This window comes from Corvus brachyrhynchos, unplaced genomic scaffold (assembly GCF_000691975.1).
Source record: "Corvus brachyrhynchos isolate BGI_N302 unplaced genomic scaffold, ASM69197v1 scaffold5, whole genome shotgun sequence".
Taxonomy (NCBI): Eukaryota; Metazoa; Chordata; class Aves; order Passeriformes; family Corvidae; genus Corvus; species Corvus brachyrhynchos.
In genome coordinates this window covers 11,564,672-11,588,230 of record NW_008238321.1, presented here as the reverse complement: position 1 = coordinate 11,588,230, position 23,559 = coordinate 11,564,672, and the positions used below count along the sequence as shown (strand labels likewise).

Genomic DNA, 23,559 nt, shown 5'->3' with positions numbered 1-23,559 from the left:
AACATTTCAAAGAGAACTGTATTGCTGGTAAAGTGTATAGGAGGGCCTTCCTGTTAAAATACTCCAGAGTGCATAAGACTGTAGCCCCATTAAACATGTAAGTAAGGAAACTTGATTTCAGTTTAAATTGTATTGTTTTTCCATTACAATTTTGTGAATGGTGGTAGTGAGCCTATGTAGTTTATATATTTTGAGTTGTATTTTAAAAAGTATTCATGTGCTTCACTTGTAGGATTAAATTTTAGACGAAGAAAAGATGCTGAAGAGGTCTGGAATCATACCACTTACCTGCTTCTTTTCAAAGTGTGCTCAGAGCTTCCAGCTTCAAGAAGAAAAAGAGAAGATTTATTCTTTGTTGTCACAAGTGCTGGCAAGACAAGAAGGTGCAGATGGTAAGTGCTGCACTGACTCCACTTGCAGATTTTGCAGGATTCAAAGTAAATCAAGCCCTGAACTCTACGAAGTTTAAATATAAGTAGAGGATAGTTTTCAATATAGCTAATACAAATTTTAAAAGTGTATGTATTTCTAAAATAACCAGTAGTTACACAGGGTCACAACTTTTGTTTCTCTTCTACTCATCATATTAATAATTCCTTCAATTAGTTGCTGGTATGCCTAAATTGTCTTTTTTGTCAGTTGGTTTGAGATTTCTTTGCCGGTGCTTATTATCCATAATAGTTGGGACAGATGGCTGTGATGTTAGGAAGAGAATTCTTTATGCCAGTTTTGCATAGAAAGTCCAAGAAATAACCTTAGTGCAGAAAACAAAGCTTGTAATTCATGTTTTTGCACAGAGAAGTTTTGCTAGTAATTATTTCAACTCTTTGCTTTTCATGTTGGCAGTAAAGAAAGATTTAGAGTTGATGATTCAGAAATTATCAGACATGCAAGAAAGTAATACCCTGTTGCTGGTGTAGCCTGGTTGTGTTTGTATAACCAGACACTGCCAATCTTCTGAGCAATTCTGTTCTTACACAGTTCCTGTCTAGAAAGATTTAAAATATGTTTGCTAGTGCTAGTTGACTTATGAAATATACTTGTTTTTTACTGATTTCTGTAATGACAGCTCATTAGTATTTTGTAGACGTTCACCGTTGTCTTTTAGAGGGTTAGAAATTCATCTCAGGTGTTTAATGTATGTAATATAATAAAAATGGATTCAGACTTCAAAATTCAGATACTCGATCTGTGTTTATTCAGAGCCATTTGCATCTCCTGAGTGCCAGCTTATGGGGATGACTGGGTATCCTGTGATATGGGAGATGGTGTCTTTTCTGTCCCTTTATCTGTTTTATCTCTACAAAGAATTGAAGATTATTTCTATCATAAATGTATCTTTTTACTGTTGTATGCTCTGAGCCAGGTGACTCCAGCCTTCCATTGTTAGTACCAGCCTTCACTGGAATACTGCAGTTAAACTGGTGCTTTGTGCTATGCATCACCTTCTGTGATTTTGTTTGTGGATGTCTGTAACTGCTGAAATGATTTGATATGAAAATGTTAATTGTAAATTAACAGGATTGGTTACATTTCTGTTTGGGGTATAGAAATACTAGATGATGATCACTGATAAAATGAGGATTTGTACTAACAGAAATGTTAAAACAGTAAATCCAGGTAGAAAGGATGAGCTTTCTGTATTGCCAAAAAGGGTTTCTTATTAGTTCCTTGGAGGATTTAAGAAATGTCACAGTACTGCAGCATAGATTCTTACATTCCTATAAAAGTACTTTAAAGGAACTTAAAATGAATTACACTTATGCAGGTGTGTGGTATCAGAGGCTCTTTGTGAAGTAAGATCATAATGAACATGTTGGATTTTGCAAATGTGGATAAGCATCAGAGTATTTCAGTCTGTTGTGTTAGATTGCAATTGTCAGGGCTCTCATTTAGAGTCTTTTTCCCACCATACAGTATTTGGTGTTCAGAGGTTTTACTCTACCAAAACAATTGCATTTACACAGTGTCTCCGTTGGCTGATAGTGGATCTGTAACCCTAAATTTGGGGCAGCCTACATGAATACTCATCACTGAGCTGTTTGTTTCAGCTTGGACTGGGCGTTTGTTTCTGTGGGCAGAGCACAGCACTTTGCTCTGGTTCTCCTGAGCATGATCTCACACTCGAAGTAGGTGTTGGGAACCCAGAGCCTTCTCTTGCTGGTGGTGTGAGCTAAGGGCTTCTCAGCCTCCTGTTAAGAAAAATGCAATGAAAAGTAAGGAGCAAGTGTTGATGTTAGAATTTGTATGAGCACAGAAGCTGTAAAATAGTCAGATATTACAGCATTGAGCCACTGCACCCCATCCAAGGTCTCTTCTTTTGTGTGTTCAGCCTGTGCAGCCGAAGCCATGTGGTCTTGCAGGCTGGTCAGCCCTGCTACCTCCTCAGAGCAGCTCCTTCCTTTAAAATACAGATTCTGTCTCCTTACTACCTACCTGGAAACTCCCATCCTACCTGCTCCCATCAGTCTGAGGGCTGCTCAGCCAGGAAGACATTTTCAGGAGATGCCTCAGTGGGGATGACCTGAGTAATACTCGATTTGTGACCTCAGTGTCGATCTGTCAGCTCTGTGTCATTCGCTTTCCTGGTTTGTGCTTGCTGGAATGCAACTCACTGTATTCAAGACATAATAAAAGAGGAGTTTTATAATTGACCAAATGCATATTTTTCTGCCAGCTCGTTTGCAAGTCATGTCATTGCTGTGACTCACTGAATATGCTGATTTGTGTGCAATGAATTAAAGACAAATGGCTAAAGCAGTTACTACCTCCACGTGTGCGACCCCCTTCAAAAGAGTGCTGCTTTCACAGCTGGGAATTTCCGTGGGGAGCAGCTCATGTACTGCTATAATTTCCAGTTTCCAGCTGCTGAGCTGGGTTTAACTGGTGCAGATGTTCACAAACCATTCCTTAGCAAGGACTGGCAGTTCAGGAACTCCTTTGTGCATGGTTCAGCCTTAGCTGCTTCAGGGGACAGCGTCCAGAAGAGGGGTGGGACAGCTTGGCCAAGTAACAAATTCCTCCATCGAAATATGCCTGAATTTGAGTCACCCCCAGCAGTTCATGCTGCTTCAAAGGAAGGTAATGGCAGTGTGTGGTGTCCTTTAGAATTCTGTTCAGTAAGAATTTCTCTGTGTCCTGTAAGCATGTTGCTATTACTAGCATGTATCTAGATCTGTAACCACAAAGTTCCAAGACTTTAGGCACCCAAATGTGTCAATACGACTAAGTCACTGGAATTTTCATTGAATCATTTAAATGCATCTAAATCAGATGTATATCAGGTGTATATTTCATTCCATTGAACTTTGATCCTCTGTGAAGCCATCTCAAACAGATGCTTATGAGATGTTTGCTTCCTGATTAGTTAAATAATATGAAGAGAGAGGAAGAAGGGAAAATTCAATTCCAGAAAATTGCCAGCATCAGAAAATACCCTTTTCCTTCCCTGTCTGTTACAATAATGATCATTTAGGTTTTAAGTATAGAAGTAATTTATAAGGAGACTGATAATCCCTGACTCATATTATATGAGACTTCATCTGTTAGAATCTTAAATGCTACCCAGAATTTGGTCAGTAGCTTAGGCAGACCTTGTAAGCCACAAGTTTATATCCTTTCAGTGACATGGGCTGCCTCTGTCACCATGGCCACTCCCAACGTGGTACCAAGGCTTTTCCAAATAGAGAAAAAACTAGCAAATAACAAACCTGTTGGAAGTGGGGTTATAATCTCTTTCAAACTTGCATCTGTATAGTTTGTTTGACACTTTTGTTGTCTCTGATTCCTGTGTGTAGCAAGCCAGGCTGTGATCCCTGCTAATTGTATAGAAACATGCCTTTATTCAGTACAATGTAACACAGTATTTTTATTTTTGATGCATTTGTATTCCTTCCCTTCAAATTTTGCATAAACTCTCCTCTTCTTTAACAAGACCCAAGGGCTAATACAGGGATGTTCATTGGTGCTGTGAGAAGTTGCTTTGTTTCTTCCTGTAATTCCATCCTGACTTGGCAATGCAGGCTCAGAGTTATCATTTCATTTGACCTGTAAATCAATCTGTGTAACATGCAAAGTAACCACGAATGCGAAGGAAATGAGAACAAAGTCATTTGAAAAGCATTTTATGTGGCATGTTCCAAGGCTGTATTTATGTGTGCTTTATTCCCTCCATGAGGAAACAGTGAAATATGCAGAACTGTAACACAAATACACAAAGAAACAGGGAAAAGGAAGGAGAGAGAATATTTATGTATGTTAATGAAGAATGGAGGGATTTAAGAAGAACCTGATCTCTTAGCTTTGCAGCGAGGAATAAGGATCTGCATCTTCTTTTCATTTCTGGCCTGGACTTAGAGCATGACATGGGTAAGTTGCTTTGCCTCTGTGTCTTACTCCTCTAACTTAGCAAGGAATGTGAAGAATGTTGTATTATCATAACACTTTGGGTATTATATTTGTTGTTGCATTAATGTTGTGTTGGTAAGCGTTCTTAAGGATGACTTCATGCCTTAGAAATATTTGATATGTACCAATGTTTAGCATTTGGTTATATGAAAAATATTCTGAAGCTTCCTTTCACAAATTCAGATCCCACGATTTATCTTTATGACCAAAAATTATAAGCACAGCTAGACATAATTAGAGTTCTGTTCTTTTCCTCTTTTCCATTAACATTTCAAGACCTGATTTAAATGTTTTTTAACATTTTTTATCTTCTCTCACATAAAGAGTGAACGTCTTACTGTTGACAGTTCCCTTCTCTCGGCTCTCTGTTGTTTTAGACTCAGTCCTTGTTATGAGGGTGATTGTTTTTGTAGTCACAAAGAGATAAGTACCCTTAGTCAGAAGTACTTACACCCTACAACAGCTCTGCCCAGACTCCTCTGGAGCTGCAGAGGGGATCAGTGCTCTGGCACCCTGTCCAAACGAGTCTCACCACTCTGAGTTCACAAACTGTCAGTACCTGTGATGGGGCATCTGCATGTGAACAAGTGCACAAGGAGGTGCTCAAACACATGGCAAGCTTGGACAACTCTACTAATTGAGAGCTTAGATTCTGAAAATTTTAGTACGTTAAATGAAGAGAGGGTATTTTTTATATTGCAGCTATTTCAGCAAAACCCTGTCCTTGAGTAGCTTTAAGAGAGCTTAGTCTCTTCTTTTCTGCTATTCCTCTGCCCTTGGGCCCTCCAGAATGTCCCATCCTGCCTGTGACTCACGCCAAATATCCGGCTGTCACCTTAACTCACACCTCTGTCAAGCTCTTCATGCTCTGGTTACGTCTGTTAAAGGCTCCTTTCTGCATAGTATCTGCCACACTTGAAAACCATTCTTCAGGTTCCTGTTAGCTCACAGCTGGAGCACAGCTCCTGTTCTGTGGCCTGGGAGGGCAGAGCTGTGAAGTTCACAGGACCTGTTGAGTGACAGAGACTCAGACCTGGTCTCCACATCTGCCTTCTGGGCCATGGTTTGAAACCCCGCTGGGGTCCAGGACCCAGCAGTGCCCAGAACTAGCACAGGGACCAGGCTTTGTATGCTGGAGACAGAGATTGTCTTGTCTGTCTTATGCCAAATCCTCCTTACTCAATTCAGGCTTGGCTCTACCAGCATGTGATTTGAAATGAACTTGTGTAAGTTCCTGGGTTCCTCTATGAAAACAGTGTAATTACATTTCAACATTGCTTTACCATGTGGATGTCAGTAACATTTTGGTAAGCCAACACAACATTTCAGAAATGTGGACCTTCTCCATGTAAATAAATGGACAAACTGTCTGACACCTTCCTGCTGTATTTTATAGTCATCTGCTACAAGTACTGGATGTTTTGTTTCTTTCTATGTGCCTACATGACCCATGACTGGTCACAGGAGAAAAAGTAGAAAAAGGCAGTATAGAATTGAGATTCAAGACCAAAAGCAAGCTCCAATCTTAATGCAGCAGCTTTTCTCCTTGTAACTTTAGCTTCTGTTTCTTTCAGAAATACTAAGCAGGATTCATTGAATAAAATATGGGCACCCCTCTTTACTAAAGATAAGAGAATAAGCATAACAGGAGAGGTACAAAATACCAGTTCTGAGAACTCCTCTGAGGTGTCCCCTTCTTGCCAAGGTGGAAACCAAAGCCAAGTTAAAATACTCTTTGTTAAATTTCACTGAAGAGTGAGGGATTGATATCCCCTGAATAAGCTGACCAGCTGCTTTGACTTGTGAAGGAGCTCTGGAATAGTTCAGCGAGAGAATGGGCACTTTATTTCTTGCATTAAATGGGGAAAACTGTCAGTGCTGTGGACAGCTCAAAACAGAGAATTTGGTGTTCTTGGGGGTTTTACTGTGAGCTGAGCTTGTCACCCAGCAATCCAAGAAGTGCAGATTAATTTGACAGGTTCAAAGGTGCCGGTTCTAATGCCGACTGTAGGGACTTTGGAACATACATGTTATGCTAAGATACATTTTCCTAGGTGTCAGTTTGAGTTCTTGTCAGCACATGAACATTAAATTACATTTAAATTGCAATTGGTTACCTATGAACTTGAGATATTTCTAACATGCCAACACTGAAAATTGTAGTAATTTATATTTAGATGTGGGAGTGTTTCTTTAGCATCTTAACTACTGTTTTGAGACTTAATTTTAGACACACCCATTTAAAAATGTTGGCTTTGATTTCTCATTGTTTAATTTGCAAAAGCATATGTGTTTTAAAAGTGCTTTAAAACCTTAGGACAGAGAACATAAATAATTATTAATAATTTCATTAATTCATCCTTCGCATTATTTAACAGTAAATCACCTTTTCCTGTTCTGGTGTGCACAAGGTAGTTTATTACCTTCATTCATCTTGGAAGGCAGAGAACAACCCTTGTGCCTCTCTGCAAATACAAAACTGGGTTGGGGATGGAGATAGAAAAGTCAGGATGCAAGTGCTGTGTAGCACTGCCAAACAGGATTTTTGTTTCTTCTCTAGTACAGTTCTTCTCTATCTACAGGAAAACTCTAGTACAGTTTATCTACAGAATAACAATATACCAAGGGTATATTTATGTTGTGTAGTGTCGTACACTTTTACCAGGTCAGTGAGAGGTACCATCCTGTTAAGAATGGTCTGATGTGGAGAAATTTTTTTTTTCCTGAAAAGGAACATAAATTATGTACTAATTAAGCCCTGCCCTTTTTTGGCTCCCAGCCCAACCACCAGCTACAAAGGAGCAGGAACAGCAAAAGGCCTGAGCACACGTGAACTTCTCTGTCTGCCTGAGAGTACCTGATGCCCTTGAGTCACGGATTGTCCAGCCAAGAGAGATCTCACCCTCCTACCTGGACAGGAAGGACTGGGACAGTGCTGACAGCAGGATTCTACCACAGGTACTTACTACTACTTTGGCTATTTTTAAATATCTGATATGTTTGACTCTAACTTTTTATGGGAAGTAATTAGAACACTTCTGGTATTTGAAATGACAGTAGGGGAGCTACGAGCAACTCACACTGCATGTGCTGCATGAGATGCTTATCATGCAGAATACATTAATAAATCAGAATAGCTCCTATAAATTCAGAGAAAAAAGAGCTACTGATTCTGGAAAGAATTATTTTTTTGAAGAAAGTTGTTTACATTTGAAATTTGAAAACAATTTTCTAATTCCATGAAGCAGATTAATATATTAATGCTATTAGTGCTTTTTAAGAGATTTCTAAAAAAAAGATCTTTAAGCTCTTTTATGTGACCTCCAGCTTACTTAAATCTTCATGAGATACTAATGACAAGTATTCAAATATATACCATTTGTCAAATGTCTTTCTGTAGTATATGTGATAAGCTTAACTTTAGGTCTCCTTACAGTGTATAAAAAGATGCTTTTTCTCAGAAGACAAGGCAAAAGAATTTTATATGGCTTAAGACTCCTGCATAGCATAATCCAGGAGTACAAATTTATGTCTCCTTGCTTGAACAAGACAGCGTACTTTTTTTAGTTGTATTATATTAGTTCTAGTTTAAATTTTGTTTTGAAATGTGGATTATTTTTCATTTTTGAAATGTCAGGATGTTTTTCAACATAAGGAGCTTGTGTTTTACACTGTTATGCCACTCACCTTGCTGAATTGAGTGAACTGACATTGGTGTTAAAGCCATGTAACAGCATGGAGAATACAGTAATTTCCTGTGTCTGAAATCTAAAAATCAATATATAAAATAAGAAAAATATCGCAAACAAAATTATAAAATATTAACTAAGCAATAGCAAAGGTAGTCTATAATTTTGTGTGCTGTGGCTGCATTTTGTGTTACTTTTCTAGAATTTTTTTGTCACCCTGGAAGTGACAGAGATGCCAGCTACCAGCCATGCCCAGTTTCTGCCTGAGCTCTGCTGAAGCCTGGTGTAAATGGCTGAGAGCGAGCTGTACTTAACTATGAGGTTCCTCTCATATGAGGACCTCTCCCCCTATGAGAAAACCAAAATAATCTGCAGAGATTGGGTCCATATTCCTGTAATAGCCTGCAGGCACTCAGTTTGGCTCCCACTTTACAGTGACATGACTGATTTCAGATTTATTTCTTCTGGGTTTCTGTTTGGGGGTGTAACAGCCTAGAACCTAATGTGCAAAGGCCAAGCATGGAATTAGGACAACAGGGGCTCTCTGTGTGGGAGAATTAAATGGACTCATTTCTTGGACAACACTGTGGTCTGGAATACCAGTCACTTGAGGTACAGAAGATAAGTGAATTTCTAAACAGAAGTGATTAATGTAGAATAAACCAATTTGCAATACAGAACAAGGTGTACAGATGGGTAACTCCCATGGAGTTGTTATCCTAGAATGATACTCTAATCCGTTTTCCCAAGTAGATGAACCCACAGGGCAGATGGCTTATCTCTTCTGCCCCTTGTCAGTTTAGCTGTCTTTGAATGCCTATCGAGAAAATTTTGGTCAAAAGTTAGTGAGAACTGGACAGAAAACAAAATATATTTCATGTATAACCAGAAAAGCTCAAAATGGTAACAAATTTTTATCATTGCTGAAGACCCAAATGTGAAATAAAGTGAATTTTAAAAGTAGAATGAATCCTTCCTTATATTCCTTATCTAATGTCTTGGTTTATTTTCCTGAGTAGTAGGATAACATCTATTTGGCATTAATGTATCAGAAGTTAATGAGTTTTCAAGGGTAAAATGTTTGATTGAACCAAGCATTCAAAAATGCAATCATAGCTGTTAAGGTTAGGTAATTATAATGGCTCTAAAATTCTGTAATTTCTCTTCATTCTATATAATATGACATTTAGTGATATGAGGAAAAGACTAAATCTTGGAATATAAAAGTATTCAGACTCATTACACATTATACGTAGCCCATCAGCGAAATTATGAATTTATACATTTTAAACTTATTAAGATAATAAAACTAGTATAGGACCATTGTAATGTGAAAGTAATTGAAATGACCCAGATCTCAGAGCACTATGCAGGAATTTTCAAGAGATTTCTCTGTTGCAGTCGTGATGCCAGAGGGGTTCACAGAAGAGCTCCACAGCAGCCAACCCTGTGAGAGCCAAGTGACGGAGCCTGCTGGGCTGCTGGCTGCCAGGAGCACCAGGACAATGGTGACAGGAGGTGGGGGCTACCTGGGATACAATCTGGGATGTGCCCTCGTTAGCTCAGGAGTTGCTGTTGTGCTGTTCGATGTACGGAAACCTAAATGGGAAATTCCAAGCGGAGCGGATTTTTTCAAGGTATGTTACATGTCTGATGCTTCATTGTCAAGGCTTCCTCTTAAGGACCTTTGATTAAAACATTTACTGAAAAGCCTTTCAGGACAAGTTCATTACAGGAAATAATATAGTATCTAATATTTGGAAATATCTGAATTCTGAACACCAAGGTACTATATTTTTATTGATATCTGTATGTATGGGGAGTACTGTTAATGTAGCATTACCTGGTATACAAAAATGCAATATAATACTCTAACCCCACCATAGCATTTAATACTAGATACAGGTGTGTTCAGTGATAAATGGAATTTCATAAATGTGATTGTAATACACTAATGTACACTAAATAAAGTATTAAATCCATATAGAGTGTACTAGGGTTTTCACTCTTGTGTAAAACTGTAATTAAAGTTATCATACAGTGCACCACAAATAAACCTTAAAAAGAGACATTTGTGAAGGCAGCACAGATCGGGTGTCAAGGTGCCAACAGAAACGGGGTTCTCTTATTTGGTGATTCCAAGGCAAACAGCTGAACCCTTCCTGCTGTGATTTATTGTCCCTGGGGCTCGATTCTCCAGCCCTTGCTGCTCCCATTCAAGTCAAACAAGTTTTGCCAGCCTGGAGGCTGCAGGACTAAGCGTGAAAATACGCATTATAATCAAAGCCAACAAGAGTCATCTTTGTTTTGCAACAAAATACTGGCAAAATTCTTAGTCATTGATTTTTCTGCCTTGTTCATAATGCTTTATTTAATTGTTGTTAAGTACTGTGAAAAATAGACCAGAATAGCTTTAGATTTTCCTTACTGGCCATAGTTAATATAGTTCTAGAGAGAATGTAAGGAGCTCTGCCTGTCAAAACTCCATTCTTTTCTCATTTTACAGGGTGATGTGAGGGACTATGAAGCAGTGTTCAAAGCATGTGAAGGGGTTGACTGTGTTTTCCATGTAGCTGCATGTGGAATGTCAGGATTGGAACAAGCAAGTACCATTCTCCTAAAGTTTTCTTTGGTTACTTTGAGAAAGAAAAAAATTGTCTGCAAGTAACAAAGAATGTAATTTTATGGTATTTATGTCAGACAGAAATTGTTATAAAGGTCAAGTCATCCATACAGGCAACAAGGGAGGTATTCCTTAAATAATAGAAGTCAAAGTGGGAAAGCAACGTACTACAAAATATTCTAGAAAAATGAGATCACAGTTTTAAGATCTTGGATAAGAAGGTACAGTCTTTTTCTCTGATCTGAAGAAGAGTGACAGCATTGCTCTAAAACTAATACTGATGCATTTTCTTGTGAATTCAGTCATGAGGAAACAGACTTCAATCAATATGTTATGCTGAATAACAGTGATATTCACAGAGGGTGTTATCAAAAAAGTCATGAACCTACTGATTTATTTCTAGGAACAGGACAGATTGCCACTGGAACAAGAACTTGTGAAAGCTTTGAGGGAGCATAACCCTGCCTGTAATTCTTGTTTCTGTATCATGGATTATCTGGGGTGTGACAAAATATTGAAGCATTGCTATTTCCCTTTAGATGCATTTTATCTTTCATTTTCAGCTTTCTTTACTATCATACACTAAACAAGACAATAAACACGAGAACTGCTAGAAATCACTGTATGTCAGACAGAACTGTAACAAATATTATAAAAAGGCCTCAGCTATTCTAGATCTGGCAATTTTAACCATCATATTGTGAATGTTACTTGTTTGATTAATTAAATCTTGTGCAAACTTTATTTCTAGCTTCAAAAGAAAGATCAGATTGAATCCATAAATGTTGGCGGCACAAAAATAATAATTGATGGTAGGTACCTAGATTTTCTTTCTCTGCATCTGATCCAAACCATGAATTAAAAAAACTTTCTAACTGGATGTTTCCTGTGAAGATCAGGCACTAAAATGAGGCTCTTCTCTCCCTCCCGTCAGAGCATGATGTAAACCTGGGTGTGCTGGCCCCAAGCAGGTAGACTTGCCACTGGTTTGAACTGGGGATAGATTTTCAGTGGACTTCATTCCTTGGCAGTCCAACTAAAGCTCTCTTCCATGTACTGGTTAATTTTTTTCCCTTTACTCTATGTAATGGAGCAGTGTTATCCTCTTTCCTCATAGAACTAAGATGAGAGCTGTTGTACTGTTTGTTGTATCATAAACATTTGGTAGCAGGCACCATAGAAGTATATTTAGCTATTATTTTATCACATTAATACAGAAAATCTTCCATCCTTTCTGCTCATCTGTGATCCCTTTTTATTACATACTGATTTTTAACTACTGTCTCTGCAAGATGCCAGTAGATCTCTTTCAGTATATTCAATTCCAGAAAGAATGTTTTCCAAGTGTACTGTAAATACCAAAGCTACTTTCTCTTTGTTTTTCTTTCAAAAACCAAATGGGGGGAAAGAAAAAAAAAAGGCATAAAAATGGCAAGATCAGTTTTTATTTAGACTAATTTTCATGCTGCCTGTGTGTTATTTCTGGAAAAAAATGCAGAAATGGAATAGTAGGCAAGTAAAGCTCTAAATGAGTTAGAAGGAAGAGTTGCCACATATTCCCTTCTTCCCACCCCAACCTCCAAACCCACAGAAACACGTCATGTCAAACTTCCATAGGTTCCCAGCAAATCAGGAGGCTGGGAGGAGCATGAACCTGTTCATCTACATTTTAATAATACACCTTATTATTGTATTTTTTCCCAAATATTTACAACAATAATTAACATTTATGATTTTCAAAATGAGCCAATGAACCAGCTGGAAAGACTGCCCTGTACATTCTAAACATTCCTGACTTTGAATATTAATTCACTTCCATTTTAGGAATATTGTTAAATAAAAAGGAAATGTACATTATTCAAGTTTGCAATGACATATATGCAGCAGAATTTAGCTACACAAGACTGAAATCTGTAATTAAGTCTTTGTTTTGCAAATAACATTAATTTTCTTTGTATTTGAAGCACTGCTGATTATACACCAGCAGGGTGTGTTTTCCTGTTAACACATCATTTGTCACTTATGAGCAGACTGAGACAAAGGCAGTTTTGTGGCATGTGGGCAGAGCTGGCCTGTGCTCCTGTGTGACTGCATGTTCCATCAAATGGGGTGCAAGAGGCAGCTCATGGGACCCAGGGCAAAGCCTTGGAGTGGCTGGTCCCCACAGCACTGCCCCAAGGGCTGTCCCACACCAATGTTCTTACTCATCTCCTTTGTATTCAATTTGTAAAATGAACGTGTTTTAAGAAAGGTTTCTCAAGGAGGAGTTTTTCCCCCATGAAGATAATTCCTCTATCCAGTTGATGACTGCAAACCAGTGATATGATAGTTACAGGTATGTCATCATGAAACATTTGGTGACCACAAGGTGTAATATTCACATAGCAGATATTTGGGATGAAAAATTCCAGCTGAATGGAAGATAATATTATATTAAATGATAAGGTAATGTTAAAATTGAAATAATACTTTTTTTCTATAAACATAATGTTTGTTTTCAAAAAGAAAATCTGCCAGTTCAGTTATTTCTCCCTCTTTATTTTTGTTTTAAAATAATTTATTTTGTGTATCATTGTAGTCTGCAAACAAAGAAATATCCCTAGACTGATATATACCAGTACAGTGAATGTGGTGTTTGGAGGGAATCCTATAGAAGAAGGAGATGAAGAAACTGTACCATATTTTCCACTGGAAAAGGTACTTCGTTCATGGGATGGTGTGGCATTTACTGTGCTCCAAAGGGTAGATTGTGCCAAGGCGGTTCTGAGAGCAGTTGTTTCACTGCAGATCAGCTCAAGAAGTGAGTTAAATAAATACTAATGGACTTAAATTCCCTCTGAAGCTAAGCTTGTGCCACTAATTTTTAAGTCTGTTAAGTTTTTTGTCATAGACAAACTATATATTTACTAAATCTTATTATTTCTAGTTTTGTTTTGCTCAGCTGATACCTGTGAGCTGGCTAGATTGAAATGTTGTCAGTCAGAAACAGTAAGTTTAATATAATTTAACAATTATCTTATTCTTTCTTTATAGCAATTTAATCATTATTCTAGAACCAAGGCAATTGCAGACCAAATGGTTCTTGCTGCTAATGGAACTTTACTAAAAGGTACATATAAAGTATTTGGGGGTTTTCTATCATTAGGAGTGCTAATGGGCATTCCTTTCTCTGGTTGCTCCTTTATCAATAGGATACTTTAACTGAAATAAGGATTTATTTGATTCTACTCCTCTCTTTGGTGGATAATTAGCTGTTCTGATAATACCAATCTGTCAGCACTGTCCAATGGGTCCTTCTTGTAATCCCACGGCTCACAAGTGTCTGGGGAAGAATAGTCCCAGTTTCCTAAAGAGATTGGTAATATCAGGGACATGTTGACTTCTAGTCAACATGAATAGTTGTGGCTAAAAATCTATCTGAACATGGCAAGGGAAATACGTCTCCTTGCTTTTAGATACATATTTTGCTATTCCTACTGATTTCTCTTAACAGAAAAGTTGGCAAACGTAAGCTAGGTGGGGATTCAATTTTAGCATCCTTGATTAACTACTGAGCAAATGCCTATGACCTGATATTCTTGGCCGTATGAAAGGTGTCATTGTGCCTGTTCTCAGGAGTCAGAGGAGTCTGCTTACTCATTCACATGTCAATCTTAAGAGTATTAATTTTGATTTACAATATTCAAACTCATTTGAAAGCCTCTGTTTAGGAGACTTCTTCCATTCCTTTATGGCGCCCTTGATCTGCAAGCAAGCACGGAGTCTGGATATAGCAAATTGAGTGGTCTGTTTCCAGTATTGCACATGTCTAGAGTGGACAAATATAAGTTGTAAACGTCTCTCTGTAATAAATAGAAAAAGTCAATCAAGCAGGAGGAAAGTTTGATTTGTCCTGTTCCTATTCAAACTCTTACGGGATTTGGTTTTCCAGGCTGCTAAGCTCAGGTCTGTCACTGCTACTGAATTCAGTTTTGCACAACAATGAAATCAGGTTCCCAGGAAGCTGAACCACATGGAATGGTCAGACTGAGCCTTAATTTTGAAAGTGTAAAATTCAGACAGTATGTGTCAACCGTATGTTGCCATCACAGCTGTCTAACAGTCACCTGTTGCTCTCTCTCCAAGGAGGGGACAAGCTCCACACATGTGTGCTTCGCCCACCGGGCATCTATGGACCAGAAGAGCAGCGGCACCTGCCTCGAGTAGCCGTATGTGTTTTGTAGTCAGCTCTGGAGGACACCACGAGTAGTTGTAAGGGCATAACACAAGTGGGGTACCTTGATTGCAGTTCTTAACCATTCCTGCAGGAATGTGGTGAAAGCTCAGGGACAGGTGCTGTGGTGCAGGGTAACAAACAGCAGGAAAGCAGCACTGCGGGCCAGGATCAAGCTGGGCTTTTCAGTGAAAAGAGAAAATGGAAGGCTGAAATGCCATGGCAAAAGAAGTAGGTTTGCATCCCTATTGTTTAATGGAAATACTGTCTTTTAAATATGCACTTTAGTTTCTGCTAAACAGTGTAATGTCACCATATTTTGCCGCTGCCTATCAGTGCAACCATCTTTGATTTACAAAACCACCCACTAGTTGGATTTTTTCTTGTGACACCTTTCTTGTGTTGCAATTGTACACAAATACAGCAAGTTCCAAGTATTTGGGTTGACACAAAATTAATGTTACACTGCATAATAAAGGTATAATGTAGTTATCTCATGTTTTCTATTTCTACAGATAAATATCCAGCGGAGACTTTTTAACTTCAAATTCGGGAATCACAAAGTTCAGATGAACTGGGTTCACATAGGAAATCTAGTGCAAGCTCATTTACTGGCTGCTGAGGCTCTCACCTCTGAGAAGGGCTACGTAGCTGTAAGTAAACAATATAATCATTGTGAGTTCTCAAACAAGTTTAATTTTTGATGTTTTGAGACCAAAGAGTCTCCAAAAAGTCATATGCTAAATTCTCTAAAATGGTGTGTGGCTCCACAAGCACATAGACACGAGCAAAATGTATTTGCATTTGCACTAAAATGGTGTGTGGCTCCACAAGCACATAGACAGTGCAAATGCAAATACATTTTGCTCGTATCTTGATGATGTTTTTGTTTGGTTTGAAAAGACACAATTTCCTGGGTTACTGGAAGAAACTGTATTTTTAACTAGCTTAATATATTCACCATTACACAAATCTATATATCCTGTTCTCTTGAAAATAGGTTCTGATCCTAGATGCATAAAATTTAGAGCAATCGTTCTGAGGCATTCCAGTTGAATTTTCAGAGCTGAAAATTCCAAAAAGAGATGTACAAAATTAATGGACAATTTTAAAAGGTTTTTCTTTTTGTTCTACTGGTCATAATTGCAACAGCAATCTGAGGACTGTGAAGCATTAGAGAACTGACAACGTTGCAGCAGCTGCTGCATTCACAGTTCTTGAAGGTACCAGATTTATTTACATTGGTAGGAACATACAGACAACAGGTAGACACAGGTGAACATCTCTCCGTGTGTTTTCTATTAGTTCAGTGCTTGGAAGCCTCACAGCTGTTTTAGATTGATGTCACTCCCAGAGTCCCAGGTTTGCTTGGGGTGCTCAGGTGTTCCTGGTACTCAGAGCTGGGCAGACCCCTCATCCAGAGCACAGCCGGAACTTGACCTCAGAGCTGTGTTTGTTAAATGTTGTCAGTGCTGCCCCTTCTGTTGCACTCACAAAGGTAATTCTGTGCCCTGCACATCATGAAGAACATAGTGCTCCAACAGCTGGGCTACTACAGGGGGAAACTGAGCTCTGATCTACACTACAGCATGGTTAATCATCATGAGCTCTACCACCACTGTGGGGTTACTGCAGTGAAGCCCCGTGAAGGCAGTTTGCTCTGTGTACATTCACCCTGTGCATGTTGCTCACAAAATCATGACATGTAGGTAGGTATGAGAGAGACAGAAAATGCCATCCTGTGCACAGTGTTTTGTCACTGTTTTTCTCTGCTTCTTTACCAGAGTGGTCAGGCTTATTACATCCACGATGGTGAAAATGTCATCTTCTCTGAGTGGATCGTGCCTTTGGTATGTACTGCACAGCCCTGCAGCTCCCAGCACCGCGTGGGCAAAAGTCCTGTCACTGACTGATACACCAGACCAACTAAATGAAGTTCAGTGCACAGGAATTACTGAATTACTTAACATTAAACTCAGTCCTATTCTTCCTGATTATCCCAAAGTTCCACTGGTGTTAAGGGAAGTTTTGGATATATGTAACTGGAGTTTGGCCTTACTGCTTTGAGAGGCCCAGAACCTGCTGCAGAACAGCAACATTTCATGAAGCAAACCCACAGTGCACAGCAAGCTCTGCCACTGGCACCTGGCAGGACTCTTACAACCATTGCTTATCCCTTTGTTCGGGCACCAGCTGCAGCACAGAAGGGAAGCCCATTCAGAATCCTATCTTAGAAGCTAAAAAGACACAACACTATATTTTCAGAAATATCAGGCTGGGATTCCAGGAGCATGCCAAGGTTTGATCCTGCAATGCCATCACAGAAAATGACTGCAGTAGAACAGTGGGCCTGTATTTAATTGTAGTTCAGTATTCCAGTCTGGGTCACTTCCTTGGAAGTGGCCTTTTATTCCCCTTTACTGTACAATTGCAGATGAAGGGTGGGAGATGGACACCAAAGAATGAGAAGTGGGTTTCAACTGCATTTCTTACCACCAGTATTGACAGGGAGACTAGCTGGAAAAAAAAGTTTAGATACAAGTTTTATAAACACTCTTTTATTTTTTTCCATTTTCATGCCTCATTGATACCCTCAATTTGGTATAAGTTCTCTGTTATTCTTTCCTTTTATACCCTTTTTAGTTTGAAAAACTAGGCTACAGGAAACCTTGGATACATATTCCTGTTCTCCTGGCTCATATAGCAGGTAAAAAAAAAAGAATATGTTCTTAATTATTGTGGGTTGTTTGATTTTTTTATTCCTATGAAGCTACATAGTGGTTTTATAAAATGCAGGGGCCCAAATTGAGGGAATTATTTAACTTAACATTATTTTAATTGAGAATAATCGCTTGTGCCATGTGGTATTAATTGTACCAGATAAAGTTTAATTGTACAATGTCAGCATTGTCTCAGTTTATTGTTACCCAGATGTCTCATTAAGTAATTTTTGTTACACAGCCACTGTGATGGAATATCTGCACCTGATACTAAAGCCAGTTTTTAGCTTCACACCTTTCTTGACAAGGAATGAGGTAAATAGATAAAAAGAGATAATGTTTATACATTTCTGACTAAAATTCTCATTAGGTATGTGATACACCCTTTGGATTGTCAGCATTACAGCTCTGTTTTCTGTTCTGTTTCCATTGTAGTATCGTTGTTGATATATTCTCCTCCAAGTTCTAGAGAACTGGATATTAAAGTCACTTCCATAACTGTTCTTTTGGATTTTAGGTGTGGAATGTCACTGTAACTCACACTTTCCGAATAGACAAGGCACGAAATCAACTCGGTTACAAACCAAAGAAATTCTCATTCGCTGATTCTGTGGATCATTATCTGAAAACAAGACCTACCTGCCAAGAAGATCACACGTTCATTAAAATGGTGTTTGGTTTTGGCATTTTGTTAAGTTTGATCATTCTTTCTTTCTTCTAAAATCAAATAACCACCCACCTGTTCCAGGAAACCTCATTTTGTTTGAGTATTAATGATCTGGTTATAGTACATTCCTCAGCCACTCTGGACTTTCTTATTCATATTACTATGATGACACCTCTCCGATCTCATTAAGAAAGAAAGAAAATAACCCAAAAAACAACTACAAAAGTGAAAACGTAGGACGTATCAGGAAATGTTCCCCAAGAGCAACACACTTACATCAAAGGAGTTCACCACAAATGGGTGCAGGAATACTTTTAATGGATCTTCATTAATTAATGGTTTCATGCTGGGAAGCATTTTCTAAAAATGATGATTCAGGAGGGTGAGAAGTTGGAAGAAGAGGAACTGTCACAGGACAACAGTGCTGTAACAAGTCCAGTAGCTCCAATGAAGAAAAGGGTGACTAAACAACTCTTCTGATGAAGCCACAGCTACAGCTACTGTCAGTTAGTCCGAGGAGCTACAGAGACCTGGGAAACAGTGCAAAAAATATGGAAAGTAAATATTTATAAATAATAGGTGATTAGAAGAATGAAAATCCTATTTATGTAAAAGTTTTATTGTGCTAAAGCTTTGTAAAAAATGTAGTAAGTATCATTATGTGTGTTTATAAATCAAATAATATGCTTTAAATGCAATAATAAATAATAACTGAACCAAATACTGTTTTTAAGGAGCTTGTGGGAAGGGGGTAGTTCAGCCAGCTGTTACTGCTCCCTGGAGTCACATTCACCACAACCACAACCCTGTAGCAGTGCTGGCCCACACCGTGTGTTCAGGGAATTGCATTTTGGGGTGAGCAGACAAGCCAAGGACCAAGACAGGAGTGAGAATCCAGACTCTCTCTTTTCCCCTTTCTTAAGGCTTGCATCAGTTGCTTCATGGGTGGATTGCACTATGTGAGCCACCTGTGCTACATGTACACACCAGGTGTAGCCCTGACAAACCTTAAAGATGTTACGAGATTTTTCTTAGGAACCAGCTTTGTTCTGACCAGCGAGTTCTCCCTCTCTTGGTCCCCACATGAATCAGGAGCGCTGGATTTGCCACGGTAGGTCATGGAAGACAGTGATGGAAAAGCTCTGCCAACTGATTATCTCCACTCTGTATTCATTTTGTCTTTTGTTGGCATTTTACAGGATTTTTAAGACCAGTAGACTCTCTCTTATGGAGAGTCTCTCACTAAATCTAAAGAATACGCAGGAGAGCTAACAGCAACCCTGGAAGAATAAAGGTTACAGGTAAAAGACAATACACAGTGACAGGAAAATGCATGAGCAGCCACAATTACCACTGCAGCTTGAGTGAGCAATGATTTGTTTTACTCTGTTTTTTTTTCTTTTCACTAAACAAATATTTCTGTGTGCAGTGAAAGCAGTAGAGTCTGCTTGATTATGGATCTGCAGTTGGAGATTATGCTTCTCCATACAAAGTGAGCTCCCACTGTACATCTTCCTTTACATCTTCCTTCAGTAGGGGCATTTCTCAGCCCTCTCTCCTATTCCTGGCAATTGACAGGAAGCTTAAAGAAGCTCTGTATATATGAGACCTTAATCCAGGTTTGATTAAAACCAGTTCAATTCACGATTTATCACTACAGAGCTGCAGCTGACCCAGCAAGTGCTGCAGGCAGGAGGTACTGTGAAAGCCTTTACTCCCTAGAAATGCAGAATAGAAAACCACAAGTGTAAAGTTACTTCCCAGTGAGAGCATTTTAGCTGCATGCAAACATTCAATTTGGTTCTAAGTTACTTATTTATAAATCTTTCACATTGCTTTTATTGGACTGGTAGCTCAGGATGCATCCCACATTACACCAACACTTTTAACAAGAGTGCAGGCTCTGACCTTGTTTGGATGATCCTCAGTTAGGACTAACCAAGGAATTCACTGGCTTTGTGGTTTTAAGTCCCTGTGGAGCCCCATCATTTCAGTCCTGTAACACCAAACCTGTGGTTTGTTATTTTGGGTAAGATGCTTTTTTACATCACTGTTAAAACAGCACTGATTAACAATAACTGGCTTTTATTATTTCAGCCATCAATTAAGCATGCAGTTACACATCCCTTAAAATAGCCTAACAAAATATATTCAACTTTTGCCAGCCCTCAGACTACCACAACACCAATACAACGAACAACTTTCAGTTGCTTTCCAGCACTCCACAGCACGCTGCATTTTCTTACCTAAACCTCACATGCTTTCTTTTCCCACTCAGCAACCTAGAGCGGTAGTTCTCCCAAATACTCAAATATTGGACTTACTAAGTGTTACTTCATTAGAATGTAAAAGTCTAGGCACAGGACAAAAATTAAAGCTGTGAGCAGAAAAGTAGAATGGAGCTGACCAAGGCAGCCCCTGGAACCATTGATTCTTGTGCATCATCCCTCTTGCCCAATGTCACCCTCTGTTCAGCCAAATGCTTCCTTATTACAGCCAAACTGATCATTGTCACTCCTGGACAGGAAACATCGTGTTGAAGTCCTGCAATGGAAACACTAAGTGCAAAACAATCTTTTCATTCAGTACTTAAGAGGACGAGCCAATAATTCTTATTTATTTCATTAGTGTTTCCAATATTCATTTTAATATCAGCATCAGTGCAGTAACTGGAATTTCCTGTGAATAGAGTAACAGTAATAAAAAAGTTTCCCAGAATATTTTACTACTAATAGACTTGTTCTTCCTTCAAAGTATATCCCACAATAAACCAACAGATGCAAACATAAACTAGGATATTCTTCTGGGATACGAAAATTTCTTCCTGAATATTTCTTTACAGTGCTTCCCTGAACTGCAAGCTTCCCCTTCAATCACAGCCAGTTTTTCAGAATAAACCACAAGTTCAATTTTCAAGAGCAACAAGAAGTTACTGCATGTCCATATTAGCCCACCTTTCAAGAAACACCTCTTCCTCATTCTCAACATCCATCTTCCACATCTTCAGTTTTCTATTCTTCCTCCCTAAATTCCCCATATGAAATAGGTCAGATAAGCAGCCATCCTTGGAGGGTCAAAACATTCAACCCCTTATTTGGTTATAGCTTAATTTGACTTTTCCAACAACAGATGACAATCTGTGAGATCAGACAGTTCCTTCTCGTTGCTGTTGTTTGCTTGTTTCCAAACTAAAGGCAACCACAACAAAACACTCCCATGGTAGAAGTTCCCTTAGAAGTTCCACATTAAATTCACAGTCATGCTCAGACCGTAACATTCACTGAGTAAATGCAAGTGGCAACAAGATGTTGCAGAATGGGTTAAAAATGAGGAGATGAAAGATACTTCAGACTACTACTTGCAGGGAGAGAGGAGGGGGAGATAATCACCTTCAGTTTGCAACCCTTCTTCAAGCATACTTGGTGTAATAAATTTCACTACAGCTACACAGGCCTGAAGTATTTTTACTAATCTGTCAGAAGAATACAATTAGCACCAAAAAGTTTCAAACTACTGAAATTACAGCTTTGATATTCAAATAAAGGATGTGCAGCCCTCTCAGACACAGCAGCTGCAAAGTCGTCTGAAAACACCCTCATCTCATTTGAAATACTCAACGCCCCAGCCGTGCTGCAGTACTGTCAAACCAAACACAGGAAAGGGAACAGAAAATCGGACCCAACAGTGAGTCTGAGTGCAGGTTCATGTGCCTCTTGCTCTCTGCATGTGCCGATCTGCACACCTTTACTGCTGGTGTCAGTAACTGATCTCGGTGCAGCCACCACTGCACTCCCCACTCCCACGCCCTCATTTTCGCTTCCTCTTGCTCTTGAACAGATTCTGAACACTTCACCACTTGTGAGGACTTTTTATAACCCTAAAATTCCACATATTAGAACCTACATTGGAAAAATTATCTACAGGCTTTTTTGGCTTTCTAAGATGATTCTTATGCAACACAAGAAGAAAAAACAAGCCAAAAAAAGAAATCCCCACAGAAATGGTCAACACAGAAATAGCTCCCTCAGTTTAACCACTGATGTAAGCTGCAGCCACAATGGTTTTAAGGATACTGGCGATTTTTCTGCTTCTGTCAACATTATCACATTTGTATTTAGTCCCCCATCCATGTGACCAAAAAAAGTAAATAAATTCTACAATGAAAGGATTACACAGCCTGTAAGCAACAATGTCTTGCTGTAGAACACATCAGAGCTGACACCCCACTTCTCTCCCCAAATGAAGAGCCAGGACAGCTCTGTGAGAACTTCTTTCCCTTCAGTAAGCAGATGCTTTAAAGCTTGTTCGTTTACTTGAAGACTGTTGAAAAAGAGACTCAGAAAAGGCTAACTTAGCGATTTTAATATAAAGCAAGCTTTCACCAGAAGTACTGTACGTCATAACTCTATACCTTTAGACTCTTAAAGACACATTTGTTTTCTCCAACCATTTGTTCACCTTTTCACTGAACTATTCTCCTTTCTTTCCTTGAAATGGTTGATAATACTCTCAAAAGAGAACTATGTAAGTAATTGCAAATTGAGCAGCCTTGCTGCCAGCTTTTTAAGTTTACTTCCATGTGCTTAAGAAATTCATTAAGCTTATTTACCAGCTTTACCTTCTGTAAATATCACAACTGGCTATCTGATTGAAGCATCCCAAGCTAGGAGGATGCACCAATAGGCCCACCTCAGCCTTATGTCACGTAGGAATGAAAATTTCTCATGTCACTGCTAAATGAAATTAAAAAGTACCAAAAAGTGTCAGTTCATTAGCTACCACAGCTCTGGGGAATAAGGCATGGTCCTAACGGTATAGAATAACCTGTGTGAAGTGATTCCATTACCATCAGGAAAAAATGTGAGCGGTAAGGATTGAGGTGAAGTGAGATCACACGAGCATGAAACAGTGCCAAGAGTCTCCAAGTTTTAGGGCTCTCACCTGCACTACTCTTCACTATGAGGCACCTGTATGGGCACTATGTGACAACAGTGTCCCCACACTGTTGGGGGGGCCCACTAAAACCAAGGTAAAACGACTTGCAAGCAGTATCTGCGGAGACGGCTTTCTGTTAAAACAAGAAATTCGTCTGTCCCTCCCAGGGTCCCCTGCCCATGGCCCCGGAGAACCCCTCGATGCCGGGTGTGCCCGCGCTGTCGGGAGGCCCCCGGCGGCCGCGGGGCTGGCACCGGGCACGGACACCTCAACCCGGCGCTATCGCCTTTCGGCCCCTTGGCGAA

General features: G+C 39.2%; 1 protein-coding gene and 1 long non-coding RNA gene across 3 annotated transcripts; one reads left to right on the top strand and one right to left on the bottom strand.

Annotated features, from left to right (window-relative positions):
• The first annotated feature begins 304 nt into the window (after window positions 1-304).
• Window positions 305-18,782, top strand: LOC103615454 (putative short-chain dehydrogenase/reductase family 42E member 2). Of its 2 annotated transcripts, none has more exons than XM_017734175.1 (14): window positions 305-392; window positions 4,301-4,368; window positions 7,187-7,365; window positions 9,498-9,733; window positions 10,603-10,698; window positions 11,471-11,531; window positions 13,298-13,416; window positions 13,753-13,828; window positions 14,845-14,927; window positions 15,448-15,585; window positions 16,717-16,782; window positions 17,576-17,639; window positions 17,894-17,967; window positions 18,170-18,782. In XM_017734175.1, the coding sequence occupies exons 4-14, from the start codon at window positions 9,503-9,505 to the stop codon at window positions 18,371-18,373; spliced, it is 1,212 nt and encodes a 403-aa protein (XP_017589664.1). In that variant the 5' UTR covers window positions 305-392; window positions 4,301-4,368; window positions 7,187-7,365; window positions 9,498-9,502; the 3' UTR covers window positions 18,374-18,782. The 2 variants fall into 2 exon arrangements, with proteins under 2 accessions (XP_017589664.1, XP_008631732.1); XM_008633510.2 differs by having other exon boundaries at window positions 310-392; window positions 4,178-4,368.
• On the bottom strand, window positions 14,916-23,553 carry LOC108446716. Its single transcript, XR_001862017.1, has 3 exons — window positions 23,261-23,553; window positions 18,596-21,343; window positions 14,916-15,113 (listed from the first exon to the last, which is right to left on the bottom strand). It is a non-coding gene; the product is annotated as an uncharacterized LOC108446716 (long non-coding RNA).
• Window positions 23,554-23,559: the final 6 nt, after the last annotated feature.

What these genes read in the sequence shown, in the direction of transcription:
- LOC103615454 (XM_017734175.1), top strand. Translation starts at nt 9,503, where the DNA reads ATGCCAGAGGGGTTCACAGAAGAGCTCCACAGCAGCCAACCCTGTGAG. An exon ending in GCGGAGCGGATTTTTTCAAG is followed by an intron (nt 9,734 to 10,602) that starts GTATGTTACATG and finishes CTCATTTTACAG; the next exon opens with GGTGATGTGAGGGACTATGA. An exon ending in CACAAAAATAATAATTGATG is followed by an intron (nt 11,532 to 13,297) that starts GTAGGTACCTAG and finishes GTATCATTGTAG; the next exon opens with TCTGCAAACAAAGAAATATC.